The following is a 15,564-nucleotide window of genomic DNA, read 5'->3' as shown; positions in this document are numbered from 1 at the left end:
TATCGATGTGCATATTTTTATATCCACACAATGTAAAAAGGTGTTTTAAAGCCAAATGACTTTTTCTTTGAAGGAATTTAGCTCTACTTCAAAACTGGCTGATAATCGACGTACTCAGAGGCCTCCAGTAACTTCTGCTGTTCAAACTGACAGAAAGAATTTGGTAGTAAAGATCAAGGTAAGAATTCCTTTAATTTTACTATTGATTTTCAATGTTCAGTAGAAGTAGTCTCTTGCTAGTTTTTTCACTAAAAGTTCTAGAATGAATATTTAACAATGTGCCGGTTAGCAAAAGAAAATTGCTTTCTTACTCATCTGTATCAGAGTTGAGATGAAATATAACCAGGCCCCCTATGACTTTGGGGGTTTTAAATACTTCAGCATAAATTAAGTAGTCAAGATAAAGAAAAATTCTTCTTAGTTTTCCTCTGGCATGTTAAATATTTAAGTTTTATGATGCAAATTGCAGTTGTGTTCAGGTAAAGTCATAAGATAATCCTATTTGACTATTTGTATGGATGAATCTACTGGTTCAGCAGTCTCCTGTTCTTTGACTAGAAAAAGCATGCTTAAATTTAAAAACCTGGAAAGGTTTTAACGAAGCATCCTTGTTTAGTTGCTTTAGTTACAACCATTGTTTGACATTTGACTGTCCTTTCACGTTGAGTCTACATTTCCCTTCACAGTCAATGCTTTAGTTACGTTTCCTGTTGGGCACCCTTAATTAGTTACATTTCCTGGTGGGCACCCTTAATGTTCTTTCTCTGGGGTTTCTTAAATGCCTAACAATGAATTTGCGTTCCCTGTCTTCAAGGCATTTGTAAGAGCTTTACCCATCTATCTAGATTACAAAACTTCTAAAACCTTAACGTCTGAGAGTGTTCTAGTTCCTTAGATGTTGTCTTAAGAACTGGCCAAAAGATTCTTAAATCAAAAGAAGACACTTCCATCCTTTTGAATATACCCCTACTAGCTTCTTTCTCATAGATTAAAAATCACAAGCTTTTTGCAAAAGAGTACTGTTTTATGCAATAGTGGCACCTTGTGGTTACATTATTAATTTCTGTGTTAAGCTAGGACTTACATCTTCTTCTCCATTCTGAAACACCTATTTACAAAACTGATGCTTTTTCATTAGAATAACATTTTGCCTGCTTCTCTTCAGCAAGACTAAGCAATGAAATGAAATCATCCTGAGACTGAAAGTTGTATGACTTTGCTTTTAATAATGTGTTTAATCTGTTTTGCTCAAATAGTCGTTACTTGCATTAAAGGTATATTGAGAGAAGGAATATATTAAATATTGCGCAATACATGGTATTAAGGTACTGAGGTAATGTAAATATAATCTAATCATATTTTCAGGATGCTTGGAGCTGTTCAGGCAATATAAATCAGCTGAAAATCCATCATGACAGTAAGGTTATTTTAAACCAGCCCTCTTGGCTGTGCATTCTCTCTGCTACCTTTATGTGCTAGCAATAATACTTAAGATCAGCTGGATTGGAAAAATTACCTGACTGAAATGTCACTTGACAACAACAACCAAAAGGTTAGTTGTGGAACTTTGGCTCGCCCATACTAACAAGCTCTTGTGTGTTGTAGTACCACTGAGACCACTGGAACAAGTAGCCAGAATTGAAGGCATGGAATGGATATGAGAAGCACCACTTCTGCCTCAATTTTCCCTTAGGCTTGCTAACTACGAAGTGTAAAACAAGGAGAATCTTTGCTGGTACTAAGTACCCAAGAAGATAATGAAGGGAATAGTGAGTTCTGGATTTAGCAAAGAAGCGGATGATCACTTAAAACATAAATTATTCTGATTTTGGTGATCTAAATAACATGGCTGATCTTTAGCGAAATCTAATAATCAAGGGAGGTGATCTGGGGAAGCCGTCAGATTTTACTCTGGTTCCAATCTAGAATGCAAAGTGCCTAGCCTCTCAATTCTCGTGTTAAAGCTAACAGAAGCTTTTCTCTAATCAGTGCCTATAAAATAATGAGTTCTCTAGGACCTTGTAGTCACTTCCGTGGTAGCATTCCAGCTGTTTTTTACTGTTCATTATCGCCCCATAAATTGTGGTCTCAACAAAGAGGCTAATATTGACGAAAAGAAAACAATCTACTCTGGTTTAAAGTTTTTAATGGGTACTGAACATGCAGCTCTGCCTCCTTTGGGATTGGTTAATTTAGCTTACAGGTCTGATGTGCTTCAGAACCACAAAAAGAAATGAAATGTTATGGGCAAGTGTACACATTTTGCAAAATGGCTGAGGTGATGAGCAGCAAAAAACTGTAAAGCAAGGTTTTTAGGATTTATTTCTATTCCTCCCAGTACTCTCCTTCTAACTTCTTAGTACGCATTTTAAATATATTTCAAATCTGTTTGGAATTCCAAGATCTGCCTAGTTTATTCAGGTAGAAATAATGTCACTTCAATTAACAGAAAACTATATACCAAGTATGTGGTGAGAGGATGGCACAAAATGAAATGTCGTTTTGGAAAGAACTGACATATGAGGTCTTTGAAGAAGACTTCTAACATCTATGATATATTAAAAATAAAATAAAAGTTGGTCAATAGCTCCCCCTCATACAACCATTCGCATTTTCTGAAGCACCTGAGGTAGGCAGAGCTGTGCCTACCTCCTTTAGATGGTCCAGCAAAACAGATGTTGATTAATTTAGAGCAAAATGTTTCATTCTTAATGTCCAAATGGGAAAATTATTGGTATTAGTTAAAATGTATGTGTCCTAAACGCTAATCTTACGTAGCAAACTTTATGTATAATAAGAAAATTTTAAAACTATGGACATTCAGTTTCCTCTGCAGCTGTTGTATTATATTTTAATAATTATTTTGATCTTCATCATTACAAACACAAAATAACAGACTGGAAGTGAATGATCACTTTGAAGCTAGTAATTTTGAGGAGTAGGTATTCTACAGTTAGGTAGTAGAATGGATCAGACAGTAAAATGTTGTTCTAGTGCTTCAAATTAGCTACTTCCCCAAAAACTGAGGAATACTACAAGAATGTGTAAGACAAAAAACATTAGATAATGTGAATGGGCCATTTGTGAACTTGTCTGGCAAAGGAAGCTAACTTTTTCTAGGAGTACATTACATTCATTGAATTATTGTTATATATTTATAGCACAAAGAGGAAGAGGTGAAATAGATAGCCATCGGTATAATCTTTAACTTACGAAATGTGGTAAGCTACACAAAAGTAGGAAAAAAAAGTCCAGCTGATCAGGCTGAAGTGTATTTCTTTTATTGTTAAAATAAACTCACTACTCTTTGTGAATGAAACTGCAGAAGGGGAGAAAAAATCAATAACCTATCAGTATTCGAAAGGGGGAGAGTAGTATTTGACAGGACTATAAGTAATTGTGGTTAGGGATGAGAGCATAAAATGTAAAAATTACACTAACATTTGCAGGAATAAGGTCTTGTCAAAATCAGTTATGTGCTTGTAAATATCAAGGAACAGATTCGGTGCTTGAAAACTGATAAGAGAATTGAAAACGAGATATGCATTTTTAATAAAAAGGATATCTCATCGCTAGAATAAATTATCTACTGAAGCAACTCAACTTTAGTTGAGGTCTTCAAACTTCTGACTGGTTTCCTTTGAGATGTGTGTTCTAGCCAAGCACAACTGCTTTGAATTCCAGGTACAGAGAGATGTCCAGCTGGAGGTATAGTAATCCTTGGGGTACTGATACTTTTCAGAGTGATACCAGAGGGTGGCTTCTCTTAAAATTCTGAAGGTGGACTTGAAAAATTTTTTGTGTTCTTGTGGGTGGAAAAAAAAATCAGTAGACTTTAAAAACTGCATTTCAAAGGAATGTGCTTTTGCAACTCCTTAAAATGCAAGGACCTACAAATGCTGTTTTGCCAGTTCTTAGAGCTGCATTATCTGTGTGGCACAAATCACTTTCAATTAGAGAAGCTATGCAAATATATGTTGTTGGGGCTAATCAGATTGCATAATCTCAACGCAATGTAAAGCTCTTCTATTTTTCTGATTATAAGCATCTATTTTTCTGATACAGCGTTACAGGTTTTCATTTTAACCATTTATAATTTATTATTAAAAATCTCACAGGTTCCTGGCTTGCACAAATCCAGTTCAGTAGGGTCACATATTGTGACAAAACTCAAGCCATTGATACCAGCTAAAGTAAGTGGATTAAGAAAGAAACTGTCACCTGTGCAGAAGAGAAATCACTGTGATGCTGAAAATAAGCTGGGACTGCAAGCCACCATTAGTGAACTATGGAAAAATTTCCAGTTTAAAAGGTAAGTTGCTTTAACCCTTTAGTTAGAAGCCTGTGAAGTTTTTAGAATTTTTTCCTGTGGAAAAAATTTCAAAGCAGACTCTATACATGTTTGCTCCAAACAATTCAATAAAAATAACAGCTTATGATAGATATCTTCTACATACAGTTCTTAATTTCCTAAGCCAATTCACTTATTCATTATTCAATACAACCCAGAAGTATGATTTCTGGTAAATATGCTCTAATTTTTTCTAACCAGCAGGAGCTCTCGACTAAAATCCATTTATTGAGGTAGTGCACTTAGTGTAACATAATTTATATGAAAGATATTGCTATTAGGTTTGACATCAAATACTGAAAGGCATTTCTTAGCCTAGATGCAAAAGCTGTGTTAAAAACTGTCAGACTTAATTGAAAGCAAGGTTGTTGTTGTTTAACTTTGTATGCCTCTCACATTTTGGGGTGGTTGATCATCAGTTCTGTTCTGCTTTCGAAGTGATAGCGAATTGATGGAGTGTTCTTCTGGATAAACTGAAGATATGTATATTTTTTACCTACTACTTAATTTTATGTAATTAAAATAGCCGTTTATTAGCTTTTAGGGGATATTTTTCTTGTTTCTCAAAATATTTTCGCTGCTGGCAGGACTTACTTAGATCTGAATGTTTTATTTATTGCTTTTGCAGATTTTAAGTGTTTTGAAATTAGCCTTATGTCTTAGGACAAATATATTTTTTGATGGAAAATGTCATGTGGGACACTAAAATGTTTTGTCCTGACCTCAAGATTCACAGGATAGATAAGATACTACAGTTCTTCAGAAGACTAGATGTTAAGGAAGCATGCACCATATTCTACTGTGGGTTACACATACTGTGCTTCAAATGCAAAGCTAGTAATTATTTTATTTACAGGCTATCTGAAACCATTTAAATAACCTTAGTGAAGTTGTTCAGCAGTAGTGAAATTGGACCTAAAACTTTCTATCATAGACTTTTGTTCTGGTCTTACTTGTGGATCAGTGGGTAGTTGGGTGAGGGGTCTTGTTTTGAATCAACCCAAATGTTCTTACAGGTGTGTCGTTAAACATATAATGTCATAACATTGCTGGGTTTTGTTTTGTCTCTTTTTTTTTGCACAGAGATTATGAAAAACTTCCTTCTTGTAAAAAGTCAGATCCATTGTCTCCAATCAAAGATAACATCCAGCTCACTCCAGAAACAGAAGAAGAAATCTTTAATCATCTTGAACATAGTCATGTTCAGAGAGCTATATTCCAATGAATTATATGCTGTGCACAGTAGAATTCATTTTTAATCACTGTCAAAATTTATCTTCTGGATCTTGTCAATATCAACAAGATGTTTGAAAATCAACTGTATGTTTTAGTCTGACTTGATTTGTCATCTCTTTTTATAAAAGCAAGTTGAAATGTACAGTTTTATACAGACTGGAATAAAGCATTCATTGTCTGTTCTCTTGTTCAAAGCTTAATACTAAACTTTTGTTCAAATCATTTTCAGCTGCTTCTGAGCGTTTATGTAGATCACATAGATATGATACAACTTCCTAAAACAGTTATGGCTTTGCCTTTGCAGAAAACAGCAGAAAATGTTTGTCTTAACTTTTAAGATCATTTTAGGATGATTATTTTCTTGCCCCTTCCTTCTCTCTTGAACCTACTTTGTCTCCAAGACAGGAGTAAAACTACCGTTCAGTATTCACTGTCATCACTATGCTTTCCGGTACTCAGATAATGTTTCCTTTGCTGTAAGGTAAGATTTGTTCTCTTAATGGTTAGCTTTCTGTACTTACTGTATGATGCATGTTTAGGGTGGGAATAACTTGAACTGCAGAAAGGGGACATCACAAATATTTTCATAAATGTTTATATTTTTGTACCCAAATATTACCATCAACAGAATGATTTCTGAAAAAAGTTAGTGTTCCTCTGTTTCACCTGCTTTTTCCATGTTTGTTTTCTTGTCCAAGAACACAGGAAAAATCAGTCCTCAGGGCTGAGGCTTACAAATGAATATTGTCCTCAAAACAAACTCAGCTTCAGTCTTCAACATCTGAGTAGCTGAAGGGAAAGAAACCAGGAGGGTTCTTGTTTTGGATGGCTAACTGCTCATGAAAACGTGTGATGGCTTTTCAAATTTTTACCTTTTAAAAATCAGGATTTGAGTCTGTTCAAAGATATATCTAAAAGTTTTCTTGTTTGTTTCTGTTATCCTTTTAGGAAATAGTAATATCTTTTTCTGCAGCAGATGAAGGTACAAAAGAATATTTTAACCTCTGAAATGTATGCTTTCCATTCTTGACATAAATATTTTATTCTCCATCTTTGAGCCTTTTTTCAAAAAGATAGTTTGAGATTGGCCTATGAAAGACAGCTGTTGAGTTTTTTATGCTGTCTACTTTTTTACTGTTTAAGAAAACTTGCATCCATAAAATTAAGGGGACTAAAGAAGCTGCTTACATAAGTAGGTTTTGTGTACCTTTGTGCAAATGGTCCTTTTATTTCTACATTTGTGTAGAAGTCATGGTCTACAAGGAATTGAAACAATGATGCTGTAAAGCAGCTTCTCACATGTACCACTAGAAAATCCCTGTTCCTGAAAGACAGTTTTTAACATTGCGTTTTCATCTCTTGGATGATGTGATGAATAAAGGCTAGTGATAAATGTTTCTCTTCCCAGCCATTAGAACTGTTGGCAAGAATTAATTTTTGTGTGTTGCTACAAACATGTTCACAATGGTAAATATTTTTTGAAGGGAAAATGTAAAAATAATTGGTTGTTCTCCATTGCTTATTTATCAGTGTGGGAAAAGTAAGGTTACTTCGTACAGTTTATTCTTGCCTGTTGACTATAGCCTTCACTCAGAGCTGCATGTTCCTACGTTAGTGGATCATCAGAAGAAACAAACTACCAGTGTCAAGGACAGGTACTTCTAAGGGAATACAGGACATCTGCTATGAAATCTACATGTGAGAACAATACTGCTGTTTTAAACTTATCTGCTAGTACAGCCCTACCTGTTCTTGTAGTTTACTTATTGAAAGCGCCTCCAATTGTTCTGCTCTAGCTTCTTTGAAGAGAAAATCAGAGGAAATAAAACAAGTGTTATATGTACACGTATGTTGATACTTCTTTGTCATAAACAGGTGCCCCATTGTTGTCTAGTGTATTTTCGTCTGGACAGGAGAGTAAAATATAACCAATGCCTTAAAAGCCACGGGGCATGTAAAAACTTTCTGGAGTGTTATTTGAATGGTAGGTATTAAGGAAATTATTCACGCAAGAGTGCTTCTTGAGTGTATTTTATGTACTTAAAGTAGACATGTTAAAATTGTCTATGTTTAACTCTTGTGTTTTGTGCTTTGGACGTCTTGAGTTCTGACTTCTTTTCCCATTATAGAGGGGTTCTTCTTCAGAAGACATCTCTCTAATAGAGTTAGAAGCCTCTTATGTTGTATGTAAGCATATATTACATGTAATAATGTGTAAGGTTTATAGTTAAATGCAGAGTTCTCAGTCTGTTCTATGAAAGATGCACGATAACATACATGTAAAGTAATTTGTGCAAGACTATTCATGAGTTCAAACTGACTCAAGGTAATATTCCATAGTAAAATAATATTCAATTTCAAAGTGGGAGAAATTGTTACAGGTGATGGGGGGGAGGAGGAAATAAAATGTACCAATGAGAAGAAAAAAAAAACTTGGAAAGAAAGGGAGATTTGGGTTTTAAAAAATAGGAAAAGATAGGCATTGGAACGTTGGAGGATGTGAGGGTGGCTGGAAAATGATTCAGGTGCGGAGGAAGTGAGAGCAGATAGCACCCATCAAATGTGTGTGTTGGTAGGGTTTTTTGTTTGCTTGCTTTTAACATACTTTTTACTTATTCTGTATAATTTATCTAGTTTTATCTGCAGGGTTTCAAAGAAGTCTTATGAAGTGGATAACATTTCTATGTCCTATGAAAAGAGTGAATTTGGACTATGAAGGCTAAATGAACTGATGGTAGTCTAATCAAGCATTGCTTCTGAAAGTGCTGACTACCCGTTCCTTCACCAGAAAGGTGATATGAAGTGCAAATATTCAGTACTATTGTGAATGAATATGACAGCATCCAAAATCAAGTCAAGTAATGTTCTTTAAAGTATAGGTAAGTGACTCTTCCAAATTAAACCGAGTCTGTTTTAAATCTTTGTTCTAGCTACAGCAGTTGTTATTCTCATGAATAACAATTTTAAAATAAAATATTCTCTTTCATGAATTGATGTAATAGAATCATTTTTACAGGATGGAGGAATATTTAAAGACTAGGTCTTTACGACATTTGTAAAAACTAAGTTGTTATAGTATTTTAATGGAATCTACAATATTGTGGCACTTTCTGTTTATTATTAACAGATACTGATACTGCATAAAGTATTAATGTCCACAGTATTCCTGTTTTTAAGTAGCAATTAATGTTTAACTTTTTCAGAATTGTGATTTTTTTTACCTAGGTGCTGTTGCTAAAAGACTTTTCTTTGCTCTTACTATTTGCTTTAAAGAATACCTACTCCTAGCTCCTTTTTCATTACGAGACATAATTGGTATGCTTTATCTAGTTTTATTTCTCTGGATTTGTCTTTTCGTGTGTGTATGATGATGGTTCCAACAATGCCTTGGAATGGGAATAATATAGTACCAAATTAAAACTGTTGACATAGGAAAGAAAAAGAAGGGAAATCCCTTTCTGAACAGTAGAGGTCACTTCACACTGGTAAGAGACCTGAATCTGGCTGCAGTAACCTAGGATTTGGCTGTAATTGTCTATAAATTAGCCTATTTGTTGCTCTCCTGTGGCTCTCTTCTGTTATGTACCTTTGAATTTGACAGTGAAATAAGAGGGTGTTGGAACAGTTGTGCCAGCTGTGTAGGTAATACAGAAACCAGGTAATGTAGTTTCAAGAGCAGATGTGGGGTTGATGGCAGACAGCAAGGTTTAAAACAATTTCTCAATTTGTTGGCTCCAAAGTGGTATATAGTTATAGGATGAACTACTCTTGAATTACTGTTTTTAAGGGTACCTAGAGCTATGTGCTGCAGCTAAATAATAACCATCAGAGCTAAAGGCATCAGTTGTCTCTGTAAAATACTGATATCAAGTCTTAAGAATTATGGATGGCAAAAACAAATCTTATCAAAGCTATTAGAAAGGGCTCTAGATGATGAAGCACTGGGTCTGATGAGGACTTCATCTATTTTTCTTGGTCGTTCTTGTCAAATCATACAAGATTGCTTATCTCGGGATAGTATATACAGCACAGTCTTTCAAAAATATAATATACTGCAGGCAGGGAATATGACTGTGCAGAGTATGCATTTGTACTGTGCTAGAAATGGAATGAATTCTGCACAGATGTTGTGTTAGAGGATGAAAACTTAAAGGTGACAAGGAAGAAGTTGGCATAAAAAGGAAAAAGCAGCAGGGAGAGTTAATAACAAAGCAAAGTTGTTCTATGGAATGGGATTGAGGTGGCATTTGAAATCAGAAGAGGTGTAGAGTATTTGCAGCAAGAGTTACCTGTGCTTGAGGAATGTACACATTTATGTGCATATTTAAAATTGTATTCCTTCAAGCTCAGGCAAAAAACTAACTTTTCAGAAATATTTGGAGGCTTAATTCTTCTGATTCTTTTTGGTCAGCCTGATAATATTTGCCTTGAATGAAAGATAATTGAGAAAGGGTTGCCTCTTTTGGGGAGAGAGGAAAAAAAAAAAGGTATTGAATATAGATGGAATTCTTCTGGTACTACTGAAAAAAGAGTAGTAAATAGGTATTTTTCCTAATATTACAAACCTTGTGTAATAGCCTTCCTACTCCAAGAATATTCTGCTAGAGACAGAGGAGTTTAATGCTTAAGGCACATGTTTAAAATTTACATCTTTTTACTGTCTGCAGAATCCATATTCTAGGTATGGAGAGAATTTTATCAGATTTTACAAGAATATTGGTTAAATTTGATGTAATAACTCCAGTAAAAGGAAAAAAAAAAAAGACTGGGACATCTGTACTGTGCCCTGCAGTATATGTAGTTCAGTAAAATAGACAATTCTGTCAGTCTAAAATCTGGTGCTTTGTGTATGAGTCTCATTTCTATTATGACTCTTGATCGATCATCTGTGATCATTAAAACTAACTTGTCACCTTCACTGGAGACTGAAGTATAATTTTCTGTGGTGAATAATATAGGTTGCTATACTACCTGGAATAGTAACTTCTCCCTTGTTTCATTGTTGGGTTTGGCATATGTGTTCCAAAGTGCATGATCTCAGAGTACTGGTGACCTCCCGTCCTTCTCTGTAGAAAGTGAGAAACAAACTTCCTTCACGTAGGAGGCTTGAGGAAATACTAGGTCAGCAAATGAAAATGCTTGTCATGGACACATACCTTCTGTGAAGGATTATTTTCTATTCCAGCAGGACTCGTTCTCTCCAGGCTCCCATGATTCATGATTTTGATTCATGATTTTACTTTTAACATATAAAAATTTGGAGGTGGAACATGGTACGTACCTGTGTGAGGTTCTGTTCTGGGGAGGTTTCTTTAATAGCTTCTACCTTACTGTATGTAGTGTTACAAATACACCTATGTCCTGGAGAAAGGGCACGCTAAATGGTTTGAGATACAGTGTGTGTCTATAAGACAGAAAAATCTGAGTTGCACTACTCTACGTTCCTGTTTGACGTAGACTGTAGGATTTCTTTTAGTTTATTTCTAGTGCAGTATCTCAAGGAGAACCAGAGTTTTCCTTTTAGAAAATGTTACTTTAAGTACTTACAGTGAAGGAGAAATCACTGCAACACTTGGCAATAGCAGAAGTGCTCAAATGATGAATTTGCTCTTTAGGTTTTTAAGTCTAGCTTGTCTTTCGTCCATTGGTTTGAGTTATACTTATCTGCTGTATTAAAGGAGGTCAATTCCGCAACACTTATCTCATTTAAAAGGAAAAAGGCTAGATGCATTTCTTCTATTGCAATCAATAATTGAATTTAATATAATTGACTCTTCTGAAATAAGATTATTTTTCCTCATTAATAATTTCTGTTACTCCTCAGCAGAACTCAATATTACTCTAGTGTATTTCTGGAATCTCTCTCACTCAGAACTTACCACTCTGAAGCCAAATGAATTTTAGTTTTGGCAGTCCTTTACAGATAGATGTAAGTGGATCAGAGACTCTTGCTTGGCCACCTCAGTTACTGCCAGAAGGTGTCAGTACTTCAGTAGTAGCAAGAAGAAACAAGGCTTGGGTCTTAAAATAATTTGTGATTTTAATTGGTTGATTTTTGCTTCTTTAAAGCAGACAACTACTGTTCTTGATAGTAACAAAATAAACTTGTGTATTCTGCCTCCACTGTAAACATATTTATCTTAATTCAGAGCTGGGTAAGCATGAGATTAATAAATCAGTTTTACATAGGCCACTAAACTTCTTAGCTGTCATCAGCAAAAAAGTTCTTACTTCCTCTTTTTTTAAAAAAGGAAGATTTAGCTTAATTCTTATCGTGTTCGTATTAACACTCTCCAAACAATTTTGAAATATTTTCAACTGAAAGAGTTGGGTTGTACATGAATATGTATGTGATGTGTTAAATCAAAAATCTCTGGTTTAAAAAAAAAAAAAGGCTAATCAGAATGTTTGCTAGAAACCTAAAAATCCAGGTGATATATTTTTCTTTCCTTTAGTCCTTACAGATAACTGTTACAGCATTTATGGTAGTGTTTCTTACTTTTAATTTTTCAATAATCAGTTACTCTGCATCTTTCTTGTGCTTAGAAAGCCTTTTCTCTAATTCTGTTGTTAGAGAAGGTGTTTAAGAGTATTTTTCTTTTATCCTAAACTGAGCGAATTGCAGGTAGAAAACAGTAAATAAATACCTCTTAGCAGTATTTCATAATTGGTTAACCAAGTTGTCATTTACTGGATTATTTGGGCCATTTTTCAACTGCATTTATGCAGATGTTTACTGCTCCTCTTTAAGCTGGATAAATTGGAATGTTTTCTTCTACCAGCATATTTAATTTGCTCACGTCTGTAGAATGTGGGAAGCATCTGACTTCCCGCTTTGCTGCGGTCACATAAATGACTTGGGCAAACCAGTTCATTTCCCACACTTTAGTTTGTGGACTGTAACAAGAAAAAGAAATGTTCCAATCCTGCTGCTTAAGGATGTCTGCAGAGACTTGAAAGGTCTTTATCTAGAGAAAAAGAATTTCAGGCATATTTCAAATCTTAGTCTGATTGCTTAGGCAGTTACTTGTTTGCAACTGTTTATAATATGGAGCCCAAATGTGTTACCCAAAAGTGAGATGGATTTGAACTGCAATGAAGAGTTATCTTGGTAGGAAAGTTATCATTTGTTTTTGCTAGAAGTAATTGAGTTGAAAGGAGGAAAATATGGAAGTGGAATTGTCATTGTACACAGGATTATCCTGATTAATCTAGCTCAAATAGAAGCTGCAAGGATTAGGATAAATATTAAATGTACAAAATGCTCAATCATGCAACTGAGAGTTCAAGACTGATGCGAAGGAAAATGTAATACATTTGGTTGTATGATTATATGCTACTATGAGTTCTTTTATAGTATACAGAGAACTAATATCATCTACAATACAGTGGAATGTAAGGCAGATCATTGTGATCCTTTAATGGGAAGGCCCATATTTCAAGAGGCCCTATTATTTACCAGAAATCTTAGGACAAGAATGACTCCTTTTTCCTACTACTTTTTCCTTCTCATCAGGTCGTGAGTTGAGCACCCTCTTGTTTAGGGCTGCCACTTTTTCATTAAAGGAAGTATTAATCTTTTAGTAAAGTAATAATCAGATTTTTATTTTTAATAAAAACTGAAATATGGAACGTTTTGTTAGCATGGCATTTATACAGTTGTTAAAGAATTGCTGAAATGCTTGTTTTGGCTGATGACGATATTTCCTACATAACCAGTATTATATTGGTGTAAATTCAAGTGATAGACTTGTGCTATTGTATTTGGATTGACATGGTTAATTCTCCTAATTGCTTCTGCGTGCATGTGCTCAAACATAAGTAATTTGGGATAGTGCTGCTCAGAGAAAACCAAGAACCAACATCTCAGGGAGGCTCAACATCTTCTAACATCAATTCTTTGCAATTAATTCAGTTGGAGATTACACATTCACTTATGTAGTAATTAATTAATTATTGCATTTATTTTTCTTTCTTATAGAGATACTTCTACCATGCGTCAGATGTAGATGGAACTTCACTGAACCTGAATAAATACACTTGCTACAGGTAGAATTGTAATGCTTTGATTTTGGAAGATTCTAGGAATCAAGAACGCCCTTAAAACCTCTTAATTTAGTTAAGTTTAGTTAGTTAATTTGTTATCTTATGTGGAAATGATGAAGAAGTTGTATATGGGCTAGAAATAGCAGCTAAAAATAATCTTGAATTTTAAGACAAAAGGTAAGGTTAGTGAAAATCCAGACCATAGCTGTCCTGTTTATTCTTGTCATTTAGAATTTAAGAACCAGTTGGGAAAAAGGCCTGTCACAGAAACCATTCATATGACATATGATTTAAGTAGAATAGTTGGCAAATCAGCTCTCAGCTGATAATCGTGCACTTGTATTCACTGTGTCTTAAATGAATGCAGAGATTGAGATCAATTAGCATTCAAGTTTATACCATGAACATAATTTTTTAGCAAACCTTTTTTTAGAAAAACAAAGTCATTGTAATAAATGAATGCCATTGTCTGAGAGAGAAACAAATACAACTTTGGTTAGTTCCCATCTCACCTTTTCTCTCCAATCAAGACCATTTCATATCAGTTGATGCTAATTTTAGTATATCAATAGTTTTATTAGCAAATGCAATCATTTTCAATGTTCACTTGGATTGAAGTGGACGCTTCTTAAAACTGTCTAGTTACAATTAAACATCAGCATTGATTTCTAAATTATTTCTAGAGTTAATATAGACAACACTAACTTCTGAGATTGCTATCTGCAAGAAACATTTTTTTAGTAGTGCTTTTTGTTTGGTTTAAAAATAAAAAACAAATACTGGTCTCCTGATCTAGAGTTGCTAAGCAAAGCAGGGATTAGTTACTGGTCTAAAAAGCTAATCAAAACTAAGCTGGATTGTCCTGTCTAATATTATATGAATGTTCAGGGACTTCAAAAAATAAGCTAATATTTGTTTTGGCTTAAAAACCTAGTTCTTGGAGGTCAGTTACAGTGAGAACATCCATCTTCTTGCTAAACTATAAAAATGATATAATTTTGGAGGTTTCTGTGGCTGGCCTAATTTTCTCTTGGTTTCCTGTGTCTGGCATGCACATTTTGCCAATGCCAGAGTTGTGAAGTGGTATCACCCGTAAATTGCCATTGGAAGGTCTGTGCTCATGTGAAGCTGAAGTCTGCTCTTTTACCACTTTCTGACAGACTCACAGATCTGAGTGTGGAACTTGGTCATGATGGAATGATTACAACTTCAGTCTTTAATACAGAGAGAAGTTTGTATTAAACTGAAATGTAAAGAGGGCATTTTCAGTCTTTCAGAAATGTCCCAGTAAGTGGTTTGTATTCACGGATTCTTGGATTGCAGTTGGGTAGGCTTACATCTAGTATGTTGGAACTAAGTAATGTAAATTTCATGAAAGTAACAGATAAACAAGGGTATGGTTGGTGGGGAGTGCGGGGAGGAAGAATTAGAATCAAGTATTTTACCTTTTAGGGACTATCAGAGCAGCCCAACACTGTTGAAAGGATAGGTACAGCCTGACTTGTTTTCCCCTAACTAGTTCACTGCACAGTAACTACATCCAAGAAAAAGAGCTTTTTTAAAAAAATATTTTGTATTCTAAACCTCCAGGATAGCAGATAACAATGTGGATCTGACTCCTTCATTAAGCTGACTGTCATCTTCAGTCTTTCTAATCCAGGCAACCTCATTACCAGCAACTCAATAGATGTCTGTCTTCTGACTTCTTAAGCATTGTTAAGATGCAGGAAGGAAAAATAAGACAGGAATAACTTCAGTGGGTGAAAACACATAATCCCTACAATGACAGCACAACCCATTTTCTTTTGGACTGCTATTCAGATTATCTCTAGTGGTCCAGTTGGATAGGTGGGAAATAAGATGTGAAAGAAAGCATCAAACACCACCACTGAGGAGAGACTAGTCTGTGGCAGAAAATGCAGATTTTTTTT

At 34.8% G+C, this 15,564-nt stretch overlaps 1 protein-coding gene across 1 annotated transcript in view; it reads left to right on the top strand.

Moving 5' to 3' along the window:
• The window catches only part of EXO1 (exonuclease 1), a 52,474-nt gene that overhangs the window by 14,364 nt on the left and 22,546 nt on the right, over window positions 1-15,564 (top strand). The window contains exons 11-15 of the mRNA XM_080585114.1: window positions 74-178; window positions 4,119-4,312; window positions 5,435-7,774; window positions 8,234-8,466; window positions 13,569-13,636. Coding sequence (XP_080441240.1) covers window positions 74-178; window positions 4,119-4,312; window positions 5,435-5,576 — 441 coding nt within the window. The 3' untranslated portion in view covers window positions 5,577-7,774; window positions 8,234-8,466; window positions 13,569-13,636. The remainder of the gene's footprint in view (window positions 1-73; window positions 179-4,118; window positions 4,313-5,434; window positions 7,775-8,233; window positions 8,467-13,568; window positions 13,637-15,564) is intronic.

Source organism: Anser brachyrhynchus, assembly GCF_964034855.1.
Source record: "Anser brachyrhynchus genome assembly, chromosome: 3".
Lineage (NCBI taxonomy): Eukaryota > Metazoa > Chordata > Aves > Anseriformes > Anatidae > Anser > Anser brachyrhynchus.
Note: the sequence above shows the minus strand (reverse complement) of the source record. Positions and strands in the feature narration are given on the sequence as shown.